This window comes from Nicotiana sylvestris, chromosome 8 (genome assembly GCF_000393655.2).
Source record: "Nicotiana sylvestris chromosome 8, ASM39365v2, whole genome shotgun sequence".
Lineage (NCBI taxonomy): Eukaryota > Viridiplantae > Streptophyta > Magnoliopsida > Solanales > Solanaceae > Nicotiana > Nicotiana sylvestris.
Window position 1 is genome coordinate 220,381,087 of NC_091064.1, and position 19,865 is coordinate 220,400,951.

The 19,865-nt window shown below is 36.9% G+C and overlaps 1 protein-coding gene across 1 annotated transcript; it reads right to left on the reverse strand.

The window, feature by feature from the left end:
• Positions 1 to 9,356: 9,356 nt before the first annotated feature.
• LOC138876397 (uncharacterized) lies at positions 9,357 to 10,274 on the reverse strand. The gene has a single exon (XM_070155311.1). It carries the CDS (start codon positions 10,272 to 10,274, stop codon positions 9,357 to 9,359), a length of 918 nt encoding a protein of 305 aa, XP_070011412.1.
• Positions 10,275 to 19,865: the final 9,591 nt, after the last annotated feature.

Consider the following 19,865-nt stretch of genomic DNA (forward strand, 5'->3'; position numbering starts at 1 on the left):
TGTTTTGTCTTTGAAAATACTACATTGCATTTAATGTAAAGATGGCTCAAGAATCAAGAAATTATGTTAAGCCAACATATTATTATAAATGGAATAGAAGCAGTTTTCTTATAAAAGGTAGACTTCAGTAATCGATTCTGAACATGAAGAATTTGTCCGACTTTTGCAAATTATAACGAAGCTAAGAGGAGTTTGCTGGGTTTTCTTTTTGCGAAATTAATGAGCCATTTTCTCCAACTGTTTTTTTATTACTTTTCTATACTTAACCTTTTATTTTGTGCTTATAACTAATTGCCCTTTTATTTTGTGCTTATCTAAAAATAGACTAGAAGCTTGTTTAATTGACTAAACTTATAAATTAGTCAAATCAATTTATAAGCACAAAAAGATTGGCTAACTTTATATGCTAGTCAAACTAATCTACCGGGATACAAGTTTTTTGTTTGTTATATTCTTATCTCCAAGTATAAAAAAATATTTTTTAATTTTTTTATGACGTTGTCCAGTATAATGTGCTTAATTTTTGGGGAGAATGACACAGTTACCTACAAAAACAAAACTATTTACCTTTGTTTACCCATTTATTTTTTTACCCATAAACTAATTACATTTCCTACCCTGTGATAAAATAATAAAAGAAGAAGAACAATATTGCAGAGAAAGAGAGAGAGAGAGAATTCTTATTGAATTTTGGGATGATTTACAATGGGGTAAGACCCCTCTATTTATAGGGGAAAAATGACTTAGCCACAAAGTAAAACTCTCTACAAGATAGACATTCACTCTAAATAGAATTTTATTCATAACACTCCCCCTTGAATGTCTACTCAATAAGTAATGTGCATCGTTAAAACCTTAACTAAAATAAAACCTAATGGGAAAAAAAAATCTAGAAAAGGAAAAGGAGTACACATATCTAACTATATGCCCTTTGGTTGCCTCGTTAAAAACCTTGCAAGGAAAACCCAGTGGGACAAAATCTTGTAAGGGAAAAAGAGTGCAATACGCATTAAACTCCCCCTGATGAGAGCATCATTTCACATCCTTGAGCCTTCGCATCCCAATCTTGTGTATTAGCTTCTTGAAGGTTGACGTCGGTAGAGACTTGGTGAACAAATCAGCCATATTATCACTTGAACGAATCTGTTGCACATTGATATTACCATTCTTTTGAAGATCATGTATGAAAATAACTTTGGTGAAATGTGTTTTGTCCTATCTCCTTTTATGAATCCCCCCTTCAATTGAGCTATGCATGCTGCATTATCTTCATGCAAAATTGTGGGTAACTTGTCACATTTCAAACCACATTTGTCTCGAATAAGATGTATTATAGACCTCAACCACACGCACTCTCGACTTGCTTCATGAATAGCAATTATCTCAGCATGATTAGATGAAGTAGCCACAATTGATTGCTTAGTCGATCGCCAAGATATGACAGTGCCTCCACAAGTAAATACATAACCTGTTTGAGACCGAGCCTTGTGTGGGTCAGATAAATACCCAGCATCAGCATAACCAACTAGATCGGGACTGCAATTGTTGCCATAAAATAAGCCCATATTGGTAGTCCCTTTTAGATACCACAATATGTGTTTGATTCCATTCCAATGTCTCCTTGTAGGAGCATAACTATATCTTGCTAAGACATTAACTGAAAAAGTTATGTCAGGCCTTGTAGTATTAGCAAGATACATTAGTGCACCAATTGCACTAAGATATAGTACTTCAGGACCAAGTACCTCTTCATTCTCTTCTTGAGGCCGGAATGGATCCTTATTCACATCAAGTGATCGAACAACCATCGGTGTACTTAATGGATGTGCTCCATCCATGTAAAACCATTTCAATACCTTTTCTATGTAGGCAGATTGATGAATAAAAATTCCGTTTGCCAAATGTTCAATTTGCAAACCAAGACATAATTTTGTCTTTCCGAGATCTTTCATCTCTAATTACTTCTTTAAATAATCAATTGCCTTTTAGAGTTCTATAGGAGTTCCAATAAGGTTTATGTCATCAACATATACGGCAAGTACAACAAATTCCGATGTTGTTTTCTTTATAAAAATATATGGGCAAATGGCATCATTTATATAGCCTTCCTTTAATAAATACTCACTAAGACGATTATACCACATTCGTCCTGATTGCTTTAGACCATACAACGATCTTTGCAATTTGATTAAAAATATTTCCCGGGACTTTGAATTATTTGCGTTTGGCATTTTAAATCCATCGGGAATTTTCAGATATATCTCATTATCAAGTGAGCCATAAAGGTAGGCGATAACCACATCCATTAAATACATGTCAATCTTTTCATGGACAACAAAACTAATGAGATAACAGAAAGTTATAGCATCCATAACGGGTGAATATGTCTCTTTATAATCGACACCAAGCCTTTGTGAAAATCCTTGTGCAACAAGGCGTGCCGTATATTTTTGTACCTCGTTTTTCTCATTTCTCTTGCATGCAAAAATCCATTTATAGCCAACAGGCTTAACACCGTTAGGTGTTTGGACTACAGGCCCAAAAACTTCACGTTTTGCAAGTGAGTTCAACTCTGATTGGATTGTTTCTTGCCATTTTGGCCAATCAAGTCTTTGTCGACATTCTCCAACAGATTGAGGTTCAAGATCCTCACTTTCTTGCATAATGCTAGATGCAACATTATATGCAAAGACATAATCCACCACTATATCCACTCGATTCAACTTTGTCTCAATATCGATTGGATTTATTGATAGTTTCTTATTTTCTTAAGCCTCGGACTCAGTGGATTTCTCATGAATCTCAGAATTTATTAAATCGTGGATTTCTTCATGCGGTTCTTTCGTAGTGTCATTTTGATCATTTATTTTCTTTTTTCTAGGTTTTTGATCTTTGGAACCTAATGGTCTGCCACGTTTTAGGCGTGTTTTTGACTCATTAGCTATAACACTAGAAGATTGTCCAATAGGGACATCAATATGGATTGGAACATTCTCTGCAGGGATATGTGATTTTGTTATCCTTTTCAAATCCGTAAATGCGTCTGGCATTTGATTTACGATTCTTTGTAAATGGATAATCTTTTGCACCTCCTTTTCACAAATAGAGGCACGTGGATCAAGATGAGATAATGATGGATTTTTCCACAAAATTTCCCGTTTGGTTTCACCAACTTCTCCCCCTAATTTTGGGAAAAGTGTCTCATCGAATCGACAGTGCAGTAAACAAATCCCCTGTCAATGTTTCTAGGTAGCGAATGATGGAGGGCGATTCAAACCCAACATATATTCCTAACCTTCTTTGCGGACCCATTTTGGTGCGATATGGCAGTGCTACAGGCACATATACTGTGCATCCAAAAATTCTTAAATGGGATATATTAGGTTCATGACCCAAAACTAGTTGCAACGAGGAATATTTATGATAATTTATCGGCCTGAGACGAACTAGCATTGCTGCATGCAAAATGGCATGACCCCAAACAGAAGTGGGCAACCTCGTTTTCATGTGTAATGGTCTTGCTATCAATTGCAGACGTTTAATTAAAGACTCTGCAAGACCATTTTGAATGTGAACATGAGCTACAAGATGCTCCACTTTTATCCCAATTGATAAGCAATAATCATTAAATGTTTGGGATGAAAACTCAGCAGCATTATCAAGTCTAATAGACTTAATTGGATTATCGGGAAATTGTGCCCATAATCGAATTATTTGTGCCATTAATTTTGCAAACGCGAGGTTGCGAGATGACAATAGGCACACATGAGAGTGTCACACCTCCTTTTTCCTACACCCCCGAGAAGGGAGTATATAAGGGAGTTTTTCCGATTAAAGGACAATCGAAATGAGATTTATTATTTAATTCAGAGTCGCCACTTGGGAGATTTATGGTATCCCAAGTCACCGGTTTAATCCCGAATCGAGGAAAAGATTAACTCTGTTTAACAGTCTGCGCACCAGAAATCCGGATAAGGAATTATGTTAACCCGAGAGAAGGTGTTAGGCATTCCCAAGTTCCGTGGTTCTAGAACGGTCGCTCAACTGTCATATTCGGCTTAATTATCTGATTTTATACAATTATGAACCTATGTGTAAATTTTAACTTTTAACCACTTTTATTATTATCATTATTATTTTAACAGAGAATTGCAACGTTGTGAAAAACATATCTCGAACCACGTCACATCAATGTACCCGTGGTTATCGACATATTTCGACTCCGTTGAGATTAGGATTTGGGTCACATAAATGTGCACCCGAGTTTAAGAAAGTAAATTATTAAAGGCGCGCCTAAAGCGACTAGCGTATTATCATTTTGGGGAAGGCCGTGAACTTTTGCTAAACGGCCCATCCTGAAGTCTAAGGAATTTTACAAATATACATTTGATGAGGGCCCCGTGACTTATGTGTTCTATTTATCGAGGCTCGTCTCATTTATTATTTAAAAGGCAAATCTAAAAGCGACTATGATTTTCTATTTAATATCATTGTCTCTAATAATAATAAAAAAAACTTAGTTAATTTATGAACTACTATATTAAAATAAACCTGCGTGTTTAAAAATGCCCAATTTTGGGGCCTTTGATCAAAGCATCTGGCTAGCAAGCATGTTAGAGGCCTAGGGGGGGTGGGCTTGTTACCAAATTCGAATGATCCATACATTGGGCCACGGTATGACCTAGATTGCTCATATTAACTTAAATGATCCTGAATGAAGTTTCTAAGCCACTAGTTTAATACCAATTCACTAATTCATTACCTATTATAACTAAAACGAGTTAATAATGCACTGAAAGCAGGTAAACAACTTGCAAAATGATTTTATATCTCCAAAACATGCAATTGACACCCCAACTATGTTTTTAACTAACGAACCAGCCAACGTCTTATGCCACTGCCATCCTAACATCTAGTTCGACATTTACATGATTGCTATTACCAATTTGAACAACGACCCTTAATGCAAACACAATATCATAGGTTCCAAAATAGAATGCTAATTCCAGTTATTTCTAGCTTTAAGTGTTTAAACTGAACACACACACTAAACTAACTATAGCTAATGCCTACAATCGACGCTTTAACTGAATTCCAATACTATTTACATTCTACACTTTCCTTTTCCTTTCAATTGATGTGGTACTTTCCAAAATTAGCCATTGGCATAAAAACTGACATTCAGACTTAGTCGAACAGAATCCAATGATCCAGTAATCTAACGGTCACAGTCCCAATTAATTTAACAGTCCAACAAGCTCATTTTTAACTACAGGGATCAGTTACCATATGCTAACATGTTTCAGTATGAACTATATTAAAAAAAAAATCGCATACAACTCCATTTCAGTCCACTTACTACATACTAACAGGGATCTATATACTAACAGTAGTGACTAAATAATTTAAATACATCAGTCATATAGAAACCAAAATAAAATTTCAACTCTTCACATATATTCGAACTCCATGTTTTCAGCTTACAAATGTCAGAGTTACAGTTGTGTACCTGGAAATCAGTTACAATAGAAGAAGAAGAGATCAGCCACAACAATACAACAGTAGCAGCAACAAGCAATAACACCAACAGGCTTTCAACAATCAGATAATACCCAACAACCCTCAAATAAATCACCAAGTTCCTTCAAGTGTCCTGAACACCCAAGTACAGAACAGGAACAAAGAAATTTGAACTATTTCTGCTCTTGCAATCAATGTAACAGTGTGAGCTGATTGTCTAAAGCACTCTCTCAAGCTCTTAAGGTTCTAAAGTGTAGAAGAATTCAGTTTTAAAAGCTCTCAAGACAACTGATCCTCAAATCTTTCTATGAGTTCCAGTTCTCAGAAAATGATTCAAGAAGGGAAACTCTCTCCAAAAAATTGAAAAAAAAGGAACCCCCGTATTCTAAGGTCTGCCTTGTATTTTATACCCTAAGACAGACCCCTTTTCCAATCTGTTTTAATACTTAGATCATTAAAAAATATATTTCTTCCATCATATTCCCTGACAGCCACCACTAAGTGTCTAATTTCATTATTTAATTCAAAGGTGTATGGGCAGCCGGAATTTAAAACTCAGGCGTGCCCTGACAACCAGAATGGACTTCCACTTGATTTTAACACTTTCACTTCAGTGATTTACCCTTACTTCATTAACTAATGATTCCTAAACAGACTAACAAGCATGATACAGATTCAAACAACAGCTAAAACAAACAAATTCACAAAACTCAACTGATTAACCAATTTAGTGTTTTATTCCAACAGCAAAAGAAACAAGACAACACTAAATTGTCCATAACATTGTTTAACAATACGCACGAGCATGGGATGAACAAGTTCTATTAAGTTGAAATGAACCAGTTCGACTGACTAAATTATTAAACAAGGCAGGGTTTCACACAACTGACTATACAGAATTGTGAGACCAAGAACAGATTCCCCAAATATTATGACAAACAAAACAGTGAATTGGCAACAGAATAAACAAAATGCCAAACGTTTGTTCTTGATAAACAAAATGGTCGAATAAATAAAATGCCAAAACAGAGGACTGGTCGAGTTTCAATCCGAAAATGACCAGAGAAAAGAAAAAGAGACGGGGAAAGATCGACAACAGAGTAAATAAAACTAGGAAATAAACTCACCGGCCAGGCTCGAACTGGGAAATGACATGCTGAGTCAAAACAACATCATGCCAAATGTTTGTTCTTGTTGGAGAACAAACGGGCGTCATTATTTTATGCTGAAACAGACTTGAATAAACCAAGAAATCCAAACGAACGACCCCCTTGTGCACTGGTCCCAATTTAGGGTTCTAAGGCTTGAACTTAGATTTGATATTCGACGAACTTTGGTCTGATTCGAAAGAAATCCATGATGAATTCGTTATGAAGGAGTCACGGGGGTATGTGGTGTTGATTTGGGGTCGATTTGGATGAACTAGGGTTTGGGTTGATTTCTTTGATCTAAGATTCGAGGGGCTCGAGGGTGATTCGAAGAAAAATGAGCATGGATTCGGAGAGGGGATGGTTTGGTGGTTCAAGGGTGTGATTTTGGCGGTCATTGGAGTGGTTGCCGCCGGGTTATGGGCAGTGGCATGGAGGGGCGGCTGCTAGGGTTCTGGGGCTGTCTGGTGAGAGAATTGGGAGAGACGAAGGGGATGAGGGTTTGGGTGAGTGAAACGGGTTTGAGGTTTTTTTTTGGGGGGGGGGGCTTTGGTATGATTAGATTAAAGAATTAATCTAAGCCGTTGGATTACGAAAATCCAACGGCTGTGATCAGTCTCTTAGGGCAAAACGAGGTCGTTTGGTTTAGTAGGGGTGGAGGGTTGGACCGGGTTCAGGGAGCGGGTCAGGGTCGGGTTAAGCCGTGTTATGAGAGGGGTGATCTGGACCGTTGGATTGATTTAATCCAACGGTTTGGATTACGCGTGACAAAGACGACGTCGTTTGGTTTGGTCCAGTGGCGGATTGGGTTGGGCTAAAAAGACTGGTAATTTGCTTGGGCCTGGATTTTCGGCCCAGTTCCGATTTTCCTTTTTCTTGTTCTGTTTGTTTCTTTTTCTTTTGTTTCCTAATTAATAAAACTACAATTCTAAGTTAAATTATAAACCAAATTAGCTTATCAAAATACTAATTAATTCCTAATTATTTTGAATTTTTGGGAATAGTTCTTGTAGGGCAAAAATCACGTGCTCACAGGGACCATCTAGAAGATGCATCTATTAAGACCATAAAATATCTAAATGACCCACTAGGTGGGTGAATAGGTCCACAAATGTCCCCTTGTATACGTTCCAAAAACGCAGGGGACTCAATTCCAACCTTTGTTGATGATGGTCTAATAATTAACTTTCCTTGATAACAAGAAATGCAAGAAAATTCATTATTTAAAAGAATCTTTAAATTCTTTAATGAATGTCCATTTGAGTTTTCTATAATTCGTCTCATCATAATTGATCTAGGGTGTCCCAATCGATCATGCCAAAGTACAAAAGTATTGGAATCAGTAACCTTTTGGTTTACGGTAGAATGTGCCTCAATTGCATTAATTCTTGTCCAATACAGGCCACAAGATAAAGATGGGAACTTCTCAATAACCTTCTTTTGGCCAGAGACATTCTTGGTAATGATGAGATATTCAAGATTATTCTCATTTATCTTCTCAATATGATATCCATTTCGACGGATATCTTTAAAACTCAACAAGTTCCTTTTGGACTTGGAGGAGAACATTGCATTCTCTATAATAAGTATTGTTCCCTTGGGCAGAGTTATAATATCTCTTCCAGAGCCTTCAATTAAATTACTACTACCAGAAATTGTAGTAACATCTGTCTTACACATACTTAAATGAGAGAAATATTTCTTCTCTTTGAATATTGTATGTGTCGTACATGAATCAATTAAACAAATATTTTTATAATTGAATTTTGATCCAAGTTTGCTTTGTGGGATATTCATATTTGCTTCCCATGGTTTGACATACAAAAGAAATATGTGAACAAACATTAGTATTTTCATAGAAAAGGACAGAAAACAAAGTTAAACCAATGATTCAATAATAACCCTTTAATGCAATTTCGAGCAAACTCTCATTATGATGCAAATAATTACGTAACTAAAAATAATGTAATTATAAGTACACTGCTTATATGACTAATACAACTACAACAAATTTAATGGGTGTCTAATGTACAAGTTGTACTTGTCAAGATCAAATTCTTTAAAATTCTATGTACTCACTGTCCAAAGAAATTTCACGAAAGGTGAAGTATTATCAAATTTCGCTGAATAAAACAAGTGAAATAATAAAGAATTAACGTCATAAGAAAAAGAAACATCAACGAACATGTATACAGTATACATTTACCTAACATTAAACAGAAAGTAAAACTATTATACAGCATAAATGTTATATAAGTTAAAATATACTATGCATACGCTACTTTTTGCACAAGGAAACAAATCAACGAAATCATTACAAATTGGTAGTTAATAATCTTACCGTATTTAACAAAATTAAAAGAAAGATTGGGACTAGTCTCTTTTTGTTTCTGCAACAGAGGAGTAGCTGTGAAACTCTAGGCCAAGAAGAAAATAGAGAATCGAAGCAAAGTTAAGCGAAGAAAGCAAAATCCGAAACCCAAATCAGCAACTAAATTTTCTTTTTTACCTCACAATATTACTCTAATAAATAATATATTAATCCTTGAATATTAAGAAAATTGAAACATTGTCTAAAACGAATACTAACATTATTCCATAAAATAAATAATACGAATTGATACTAATGACTACTAGCTTATTCACTAACTAATACAAATAAGCAAAATAAAAATAAAATCAAACTACTCAATCTTCTTTAACCACAGATCCATCACCGATCAAGTGGTCTATTTTTCCATCAGGGTGCTCAAAGAAATCTGCCACATCCAAGTGGGTGATGTCAAAATCATTGTCAGAGACAAAATTGGCTTCAGGGCCTTTATTATTTAGAGATGCTTGATAAAGTTCAACCAAATATCTTAGTACACGACAAATATTTGCCCAATGCCCTTTTCCACCGCAACGATAATATTCGGTTTCTGAACCATTTGCCTTTGACTTCTCATCTTTCCCTTTCCACTTTTGGTGGTTATTTTTCTTTGGGGGGTGATTAACACCAGAAAAATTTCTTCCATGTCCACGGCCACGATCATGACCACGTCCACGACCACGAATAGGGCCACGGCCTTTTCCACGCTTAGTATAATGGGAATACACCTCATCCACTTCAGGTAATGGTGTAGACCCAGTGGGTCGATTTTCGTGATTTCTCATGAGCAAGTCATTGTTTCGCTCAGCCACAAGGAGAAGAGAAATCAGCTCAGAGTACTTCTTGAAACCTTTCTCTCTGTACTGCTGTTGCAGGACCATATTGGAGGCATGAAACATTGTAAACGTTTTTTCAAGCATATCATAATCAGTGATAGTATCTCTACAGAGTTTCAGTTTAGAAGTAATTCTGAACATCGCAGAATTATATTCAGAAACAGACTTAAAGTCTTGGAGCCTTAGATGAGCCCAATCATATCGTGCTTGTGGAAGAGTGACCAACTTTAAGTTGTCATATATTTCTTTTAAGCCATTCCACAAAACAAGTTGATCTTTGACTGTGAGATATTCTATTTTCAACCCTTTATCAAAGTGATGTCGCAAGAAAATCAAGGCCTTAGCACAGTCTTGGGTGGATGCTTTAGTTTTGTCTTTAATGGCGTCTCCAAGACCCATTGCATCTAAATGAATTTCAGCATCCAACACTCATGTCATATAGTTCTTGCCCGAAATTTCAAAGGCAACGAACTTTCTTTTCATAATGTTAGTCATAATTAAAAAGAGGAGAAAAGTTATACCTTAACCTTCTCAAAAGCTTCTTGAGACGGTAGAGTCTCGTGCTGATAACGTGTGATGAAATAATAAAAGAAGAAGAACAATATTGCAGAGAAAGAGAGAGAGGAAATTCTTATTGAATTTTGGGATGATTTACAATGGGGTAAGACCCCTCTATTTATAGGGGGAAAATGACTTAACCACAAAGTAAAACTCTCTACAAGATGGACATTCACTCTAAATAGAATTGTATTCATAACATACCCATAGTAGTTTTTGTGGGGAACTTTTTCTTTATTCTCCAATTCTTTTTTATTTCTATGCTCTTTTTTTTTTCTTTTCTCCTTTTCTGTTTTCTCGTTTTCTTCTTATTTTTTCTTTTGTTCCTTTTCTAATTTCATTTAACTTCTTTTTTTATATTTTTTTCTCTTCATAATCTAATTTCATTTATTGTTTTCAATATTTTTTATTATTCCTTTTTTATACTATTACTAAAGAAATATCAAATTGTGTACAAATTAAATGTAGCTAATACAACGAAAAAATATCAACTAACACATGATACAGGTATAGTATATAGATATATCAACAGGGGATACAATTGTACGCAAAGAATTAAGAAAATTAATTCAGTTATTAAATTGTAATAAAATCAGTTGTCAATAAAAATTTCAAAAAATTCTAAAAGGATCTAATTGTAAGAGTATACTGTTACATTATATAGCATACTATAATATATATATATACATACATACATATATATATATATATATATATATATATATATATATATATATATATATATATATATATATATATATAGACTACTGATTAAAACTTACTCACTTTGAATTTGCCCCTCACGATGGGTAAAAGTTTAAAGCAAATTAAAAGGGAAAAGGCAAGTGAATTTACGGGTAATAAATATATTATTATAGTATATTGTATACTATTACAACATATTGTTACAGTATATTGCATATTATTATATTATTCTATAACATTATATTGTATACTATAATAGTATATTGTTGCAGTATAACTATATACTCCTATAGTATATTGTATACTGTAACGGTATACTATTAGGTAACTGTGTTCTTATTCGATTATTACAATATATTATTGCAGTATATTATAAACTATAATAGTATATTGTTGCATTATAGCTATATACTCCTACAACATATTGTATATCGTAGCGGTATATTATTGGGTAGTTGTGTTGTTCTTTGATTATCAGCTGAAAATTTCGATCTCAATGACCTCAAATCAGCTCCAAATGCTATTAAATTTCATTATGAACTTCCAGAAGGTACTATAAGTAATATTTAACTGCACCCACTTTGAATCAAACAAGAAATCTTCAAAAATAAAATTAAGCTTCAAGCCCAATAATGGTGGATATTCAAATACACATAAAAATTTAGATCTAGGAAGCTTACTCGAACATTTTAAACACGCACCAAAAGTTCAGATCTAAAAATTTGAATTCATACACATAAAGTTCCAATTTTTCTTTTCATATATGAAATTGGATCCACTACTTTGTAGTATTTCTCTATTGAATAAGGGATAGAGACTCACCGAGAACTTTTTTCTACTTAATTTTCTTGCCAATGATATATGGAAGATAAAATTTAAGAATAAAAGGAATTGCTATTGTTGGAAGAATATGAAGAGAAAATGAATTGATGGCGTAAAAGGAAGAAAGAGAAAATAGGGAGAAAAACAGAGGAACATATAAGGCAGCTTTAAACTATAAAATTAGTATTAGTACCCGCGCAATGCGCGGATAAAAATTATGTCAAATTGTGATGTAGGTTATTTGAATCATGTGCGAATAACCTTAAATATAAACCTCTGAGATAAAAATTATATAACATTAGATATTAATTATGAAGCAGGATACGAAATTATTGTTCAAATCTCGTAGCGGACAATCTATTTTTTATATATATATTTGTAGTAGCATAACCCTTAATTTTAGTATTTGTATTTCGTTTCGCTGTCAATATTAAAGAATACTAAACATGTCATATTGTGATCTGTCTTGTTTGAGCACATTAGATAATATTATTTTAACAAAATTCTTACTATCACTTTCTTTTTATTTTAAAGTCAAATATGTCTTATTTATCACATCATTTTTATGCATTTTTTTGTTCTTTTCTTATAGTTATTGTATTATTGTAATATTTAATTTTATTATACTATCATATAATTTTTTATTAGCTTAATAATTAAATTAATGTCTTGCTTATTATCCTTTAATAGTCTTTAATAAATATAAATGTTTTATTCTTGAAATCTAGTATATTTTTATGCTTGTAACCTCTTATTCGAAAATTTTTAATCATTTAAATTTATAAGTAATATTTAAAATATATCTTAATAATTAAATTTTTTTATTTTTAAATTAATTTAAAGTATAAGTATCCTCACACTACCTTTATTTTTTCTACATTCTCTTCCCTACTACAATATTTTAGTTAGTTTTTATATTAATGTTTCGCCTATAACTAAAATAATATCATATTTTATTTTAAATTGAAACTTTGAGTTAAGTTATTTGATTATTATGTTCCAAATGTATTGAGTTCTCTTATAATTATTTTTGTATTAGATGTAGTTAAATTTTCTTTCTTTTTTAGCTTCAAGATACACATTTAATTTAATTTTTATTAGTAACATTACCTATATTGGAATTTTATTTTGTATTTTTAAAATTTTATTTTAATCATAAACAAATATTTTTTAATTATTTTAAACACATTATATCTGAATATTGTAGCAATATTTTCAATGTCATATTATTTCTTTATGTAAATTTTCTTTCTTTTTTATTTTTAATACACAAATTTAATTTTTAATTTTTATTAGTAAAATTACCTAATATAGAAATTTATTTTTATTTCTAAATTTTATTTTTTTATTTTTTTTATTTTATTTTTCGTAAATAAGACTTCAATTTTGTGGTATTATCCATAATTTGAGTATTCTCGTCATAGTTTTAAGAACTTTCTAATCTCAAATTCAACTAGTCTTTCCCTTTTATTTTGAATAGTAAATTTTTAATAATTTAACGTAATTTTGCTATTTTAATCTGATATACAGTCTTATTATGTTTTACGTGGCTTTTCATTAATTTGTAACTTTTTTTAATATCATTATCAACTACTATTCTTTAATATAATATAGATAAATATATAACTTCTTAATCATAAAATAAATATTCATTTTGATTTAAAATATTGCTTGAAAATTTTAAATTTTTATAATATTTTTAAGTATTGTATATTTACTTTATTTTATTTTTAAAATTATGATTTATAAATATCCTTGCATTATCTCTAATTGATTTTTATTATTCAATATTTTAAGTTTTTGATTTTGTATATTAGACTTGAGTTACATGGACTTACCCATATTATGACTTTACTTATCACAATATAAAAGACTTTTTTATCTCAAATTTAAATTAGTTTTACCCTTTTTCTCTATGATAGAAATCTGAATTTTTATTTTTTCTCTATTTAGTCTTTATTTTTGACATTATATTATTCAATTCTTAATATTATTACATTATCATGTGGATTTTTATTAGCTTGTTCGAATTTAATATATATTTCATTCACACTCATTCTAATATAATATAGATAAAAATTAAATAACTTTCTCATCTCAAATTCAAATATTTTTTAGTAAAAACTGGTCCCACGAGCCTCCAAAATCAATGACATAGGCTCGGAGCATGTCCTCAAGAATCTGAATAGTCCTCTCAGACTGACCGTCCGTCTGGGGATGAAATGTCGTACTCAACTCAACCTCGGTGCCCAACTCTCGCTGAACCGCTCTCCAGAAATGAGAAGTAAACTGCGTACCCCAATCCGAAATGATAGATAGCGGCACACCATGAAGGCGAACAATCTCCCTGATATAAATCTCGGCTAACCTTTCGGACGAATAGGTGGCTGCAACAGGAACAAAATGTGCTGACTTGGTTAGCCTATCAACAATGAACCAAACTGCATCAAACTTTTTCCGAGTCATCGGAAGTCCAGTAACGAAATCCATCGTAGTCCTCTCCCACTTCCACTCGGGAAGGGCAATCCTCTGAAATAGACCACCGGGTCTTTGATGCTCGTACTTAACTTGCTGACAATTCAAACATCGAGCCACGTGCGCAACGATGTCTTTCTTCATCTTACGCCACCAATAGTGTTGCCTCAGATCCTGATACATCCTTGCGGCACGCGGGTGAATAGAATACCGAGAATTGTGGGCCTCCGCTAAGATCAACTCTCGAATCCCATCAACATTGGGCACACAAACTCGCCCCTGCAATCTGAATACACCATCATCATCTAAGGTTACTTTCTTGGCACCTCCACACTGCACCGTGTCTCTCAAGACACACAAATGGGGATCCTCAAACTGCCGCTCGCGGATACGCTCTAATAGTGAGGAACGAGCAACCGTGCAAGCTAACACTCTGCTAGGCTCAGAAATATCCAACCTCACAAGACGATTGGCCAAGGCCTGAACATCCAAAGCAAGCGATCTCTGGCTGACTGGAATATAAGCAAGACTACCCATGCTGGCGGACTTCCTGCTCAATGCATCGGCCACCACATTGGCCTTCCCCGGGTGGTATAAGATAGTAACATCATAATCCTTTAGCAACTCTAACCACCTCCTCTGCCTCAAATTCAACTCTTTCTGCTTGAACAGATACTGAAGACTCTTGTGATCGGTGTAAACCTCACACGTCACGCCATATAAGTAATGCCTCCAGATCTTCAGGGCATGAACAATGGCTGCCAACTCGAGATCATGAACCGGATAATTCTTCTCGTGGATCTTCAACTGCCTCGAAGCATAAGCAATGACTTTGCCTTCCTGCATCAACACTGCACCAAGCCCAATACGAGATGCATCACAATAGACCGTATATGGCCCTGAACCTGTGGGCAAAACCAATACTGGTGCCATAGTCAGAGCCGTCTTGAGCTTCTGAAAGCTCGCCTCACACTCGTCCGACCACCTGAACTGGACACCCTTCTAGGTCAATCTGGTCATAGGGGCTGCAATGGATGAAAACCACTCTACGAACCGACGGTAGTAACCTGCTAACCCTAGGAAACTCCGAATATCCGTAGCTAAAACTGGTCGAGGCCAGTTCTTGACTGCCTCTATCTTCTTCGGGTCTACCTGAATACCTGCTGCTGATACGACATGACCCAGGAATGCGACCGAACTCAACCAAAACTCGCACTTTGAGAACTTAGCATACAACTGACTATCCTTTAGGGTCTGAAGGACCACTCTGAGGTGCTGCTCATGCTCCTCCTGACTGCGGGAGTATATAAGAATATCGTCAATGAAGACTATCACGAACAAGTCCAAATAAGGTCTGAACACTCGGTTCATCAACTCCATGAACGCTGCTGGGGCATTAGTCAATCCAAATGACATGACCAAAAACTCATAGTGCCCATACCGAGTGCGAAATGCTGTCTTAGGGACATCAGACGCCCTAATCCTCAGCTGGTGGTAGCCAGATCTCAAATCTATCTTTGAAAACACCTCGCACCCTGAAGGTGGTCGAATAAATCGTCGATCCTCGGCAGTGGATACTTATTATTAATTGTAACCTTGTTTAATTGCCGGTAATCGATGCACATTCTCATCGAACCATCCTTTTTCTTAACAAACAACATCGGCGCACCCTAAGGTGAAACACTGGGTCTAATGAAACCTTTCTCAAGCAAATCCTGCAGCTGTTCCTTTAACTCTTTCAACTCCGGCGGGGCCATACGATATGGCGGGATAGAAATGGGCTGAGTGCCCGGGGCCAAATCAATACAAAAGTCGATATCCCTGTCGGGCGGCATACCCGGCAAGTCTGAAAGGAAAACCTCAGGAAACTCCCGAACAACGGGCATAGAATCAATAGAAGAGGCCTCCGCACTAGAATCGCAAACATACGCCAAGTAGGCCAAACATCCCTTCTCGACCATACGCCGAGCTTTCACATACGAGATAACACTGCGGGTACAATGACCAGAAGTCCCTCTCCACTCTAAACGGGGTAAATCCGGTAAGGCTAAGGTCACGGTCTTGGCATGGCAATCCAAGATAGCATGGTACGGGGATAACCAATCCATCCCCAATATAACATCAAAGTCGACCATGTCCAAAAGCAACAAATCAACACGGGTCTCAAGACCCCCAAACACTACGATACAAGAACGATGAACTTGGTCGACCACAATAGAATCACCTACCGGTGTTGACACATAAACAGGAATACTCAACGAGTCACTAGGCATAACCAAATAGGGTGCAAAATAGGACGACACATATGAATACGTAGATCCGGGATCAAATAGCACAGAAGCCTCCCTATCACAGACCAAAATAGTACCTGTAATCACAGCATCTGATGACTCAGCCTCTGGCCTGGCTGGCAAAGCATAGCAATGGGGTTGGGCCCCACCTCCATGAATCATATCCCTAGGACGATCTGCTGCTGGTTGACCCCTACCTCTAGCGGTCTGAGCTCCACCTCTAAGACCTCTACCTCCACCTCTATGTCCTCTACCCCCGCCTCTAGCTGGCTGGGCAGGCTGTGGGGCAACTGGTGCATAGATCATTGGGTGAGAACCCTACTGCTGCGAGCTGCTGGAAGCTCGAGGGCAATATCTAGCAATGTGACTCACATCGCCGCAAGTATAACAAGCCCTCGGCTGCTGAGAATAACGAAGTGATGGTGCACTGATAGGTGCTGATGGTGAACTGAATAGCTGCTGGTCAGAATACTGCGACTGAGAACCACGACCACCTGGTGTACTATGAGAAGCCTGGAGAGTTGACTGAAAGGGCCTCGAAGGATGGCCTCTACCATAAGAATTCCTACCTCCAGACGAGGTACCACTGAATCTACCAGAATGACGGGGCCTCTTATCAGACCCATGACCACCTCCCTAAGCAAGTGCCATCTCTATCCGGCGGGCACCATCTGCCGCCTCCTGAAATGAAATCTCACTACCGGCACTCATGGCCATCTGAACACGGATCACCTGGGCCAACCCATCAATAAACCTCCGCACCCTCTCTCTATCGGTGGGGAGTATCACAATGGCATGACGAGCAAGATCAATGAACCGGGTCTCATACTGAGTGACCGTCATAGGACCCTACAGGAGACGCTCAAACTGCCTGCGAAGAGCATCTCGCTGAGTAACTGGAAGAAACTTCCCCAGAAATAACTCTGAAAACTGATCTCAGGTCAATGATGGCGACCCTGCTGGCCTAGCTAAACAGAAATCCCTCCACCAAGTCTTGACAGATCCTGCCAGGCAAAAAGTGGCGAAGTCGACCCCATTGGTCTCTACAATGCCCATAGTCCGTAGAACCTCATGACAGCTGAATATGAAATCCTGAGCATCCTCTGAGGGAGTGCCACTATATGTAGTAGTGAAGAGCTTGGTGAAATGATCAAGCCTCCACAAATCATCCGTGGACATAACCGCACCATAACTGGACTGAGCCGCAATACCTGACTGGGCTACCACAGCTGGCTGAATTGCTGGAACCTGAGCCTGAGGAGCTACCGGCTCTGGAGTACGAGTATCGGGAGTCTGAACTCCTCCCCCAGCCTAAGATGTAGCTGGAGCTACGGGAAGCAAACTCGCTCTAGAAATGCCCTCCATAAAGCCTACCAGTCGGACCAAAGCGTCCTGAAGCACTGGAGTGGCTATGAAACCCTCCGGGACCTGAGCTGGGCCCACTGGAACAGCTGGGGCCGGAACCTCCTCCTCAAAATTGACCTGAGGCTCCGTCACTGGAAATGCTGCTCGGGGCTGAGCTCTGCCCCGGCCTCGCCCTCGCCATCTGCCCCTAATAGGGGCTGCTGCTGGGGGCTCAGGCTGTTGCGCGGTAGATGAGGAAACACGTGTCCTCGCCATTTGCGAAAGAACAGAGTGGAAAGACAATCAGTACTTGAGAAATAGAATCGCACGACAAGAATGAACAAGGTGAAGTTTTCCTAACTCCGTAGCCTCTGCGGGATAAATACAGACGTCTCCGTACCGATCCCTCAGACTCTACTGAGCTTGTCCGTGAGTTGTGAGACCTGAGTAACCTAGTGCTCTGATACCAACTTGTCACGACCCGGATTTCCCACCAACGGGTGTCGTGATGGCGCTTACTATCGAAGCTAGGCAAGCCAAATATTTAAAACACCTTTCATGCTTTCTTTCAAACAATATAATAAACGAGACAAAATTTAAGCGGAAGACTTTAAATCTAAAGCAACTGAAAACCAAAAGTGCGGAAGTTTAATACACATCACTACCTAAGGTCTGGTGTCACTAGCTCACAGACTACTACGGAATACTACAAACAATGTCTGAAAGGAAATACATCATGTTTGTCTGATACAAGATGAACAAACGAAAAACATGGAAAGGGACTTCGGCTTGCGAACGCCAGCTAGGCTACCTCGAGAGTCCCTGGACTGAAGACAGCTCCCAGAAATCCTACTGCTGAGGTCCGTAAGCTGCTCCCTGATCTGTGCACAAAAATGCACAGAGTGTAGCATCAGCACAACCGACCCCATGTGCTGGTAAGTGCCTGTCCTAACCCCGGCGAAGTAGTGACGAGGCTAAACAGTACCTACCACAATTAACCTGTACAGATATATATATATACAACAAGTGCAAGAAAACAATAACAAGATAATACAAAGTAAAACTGGGAGGGGACATGCTATCAGGGAGTAACAGATAAAAATGAAATATCGGAAATAAGCAGAAGAGACTCCGGTTCCCATGATATATATATATATATATATATATATATATATATATATATATAGTGGACGGCGTGCCACACGATCCCATAATATCATATATAAGTGGACGGCGTGCCACACGATCCCATAATATCATATATAAGTGGACGGCGTGCCACACGATCCCATAATATCATATATAAGTGGACGGCGTGCCACACGATCCCATAATATCATATATAAGTGGACGGCGTGCCACACGATCCCATAATATCATATATAAGTGGACGGCATGCCACACGATCCCATAATATCATATATAAGTGGACGGCGTGCCACACGATCCCATAATATCATTCGAAACTTTCATAACTCAAATTCTCCATTTTAGTCCGAAACACGTCATATGACGTCCGTTTTTAGCCAAACTTTACAGATAGTGCTTAACACATATTTAAGACTTGTACCGGGCGTCGGAACCAAAATACGAGCCCGATACCTATATTTTCTAACTCCTTTTCATTTCAAATTTTCATATCAAATTTCAGAAAAACAATTTCTTTCAAAAATTCATTTCTCGGGCTTGGGACCTCAGAATTTGATTCCGGGCACACGCCCAAGTCCCATATTTTTCTACGGACCCTCCGGGACCGTCGAATCACAGGTCCGGGTCCGTTTACCCAAAATATTGA

Bases quoted from the DNA above. Each gene is read 5' to 3' on its own strand.
- LOC138876397 (XM_070155311.1), bottom strand. From the start codon at position 10,274: ATGGGTCTTGGAGACGCCATTAAAGACAAAACTAAAGCATCCACCCAA.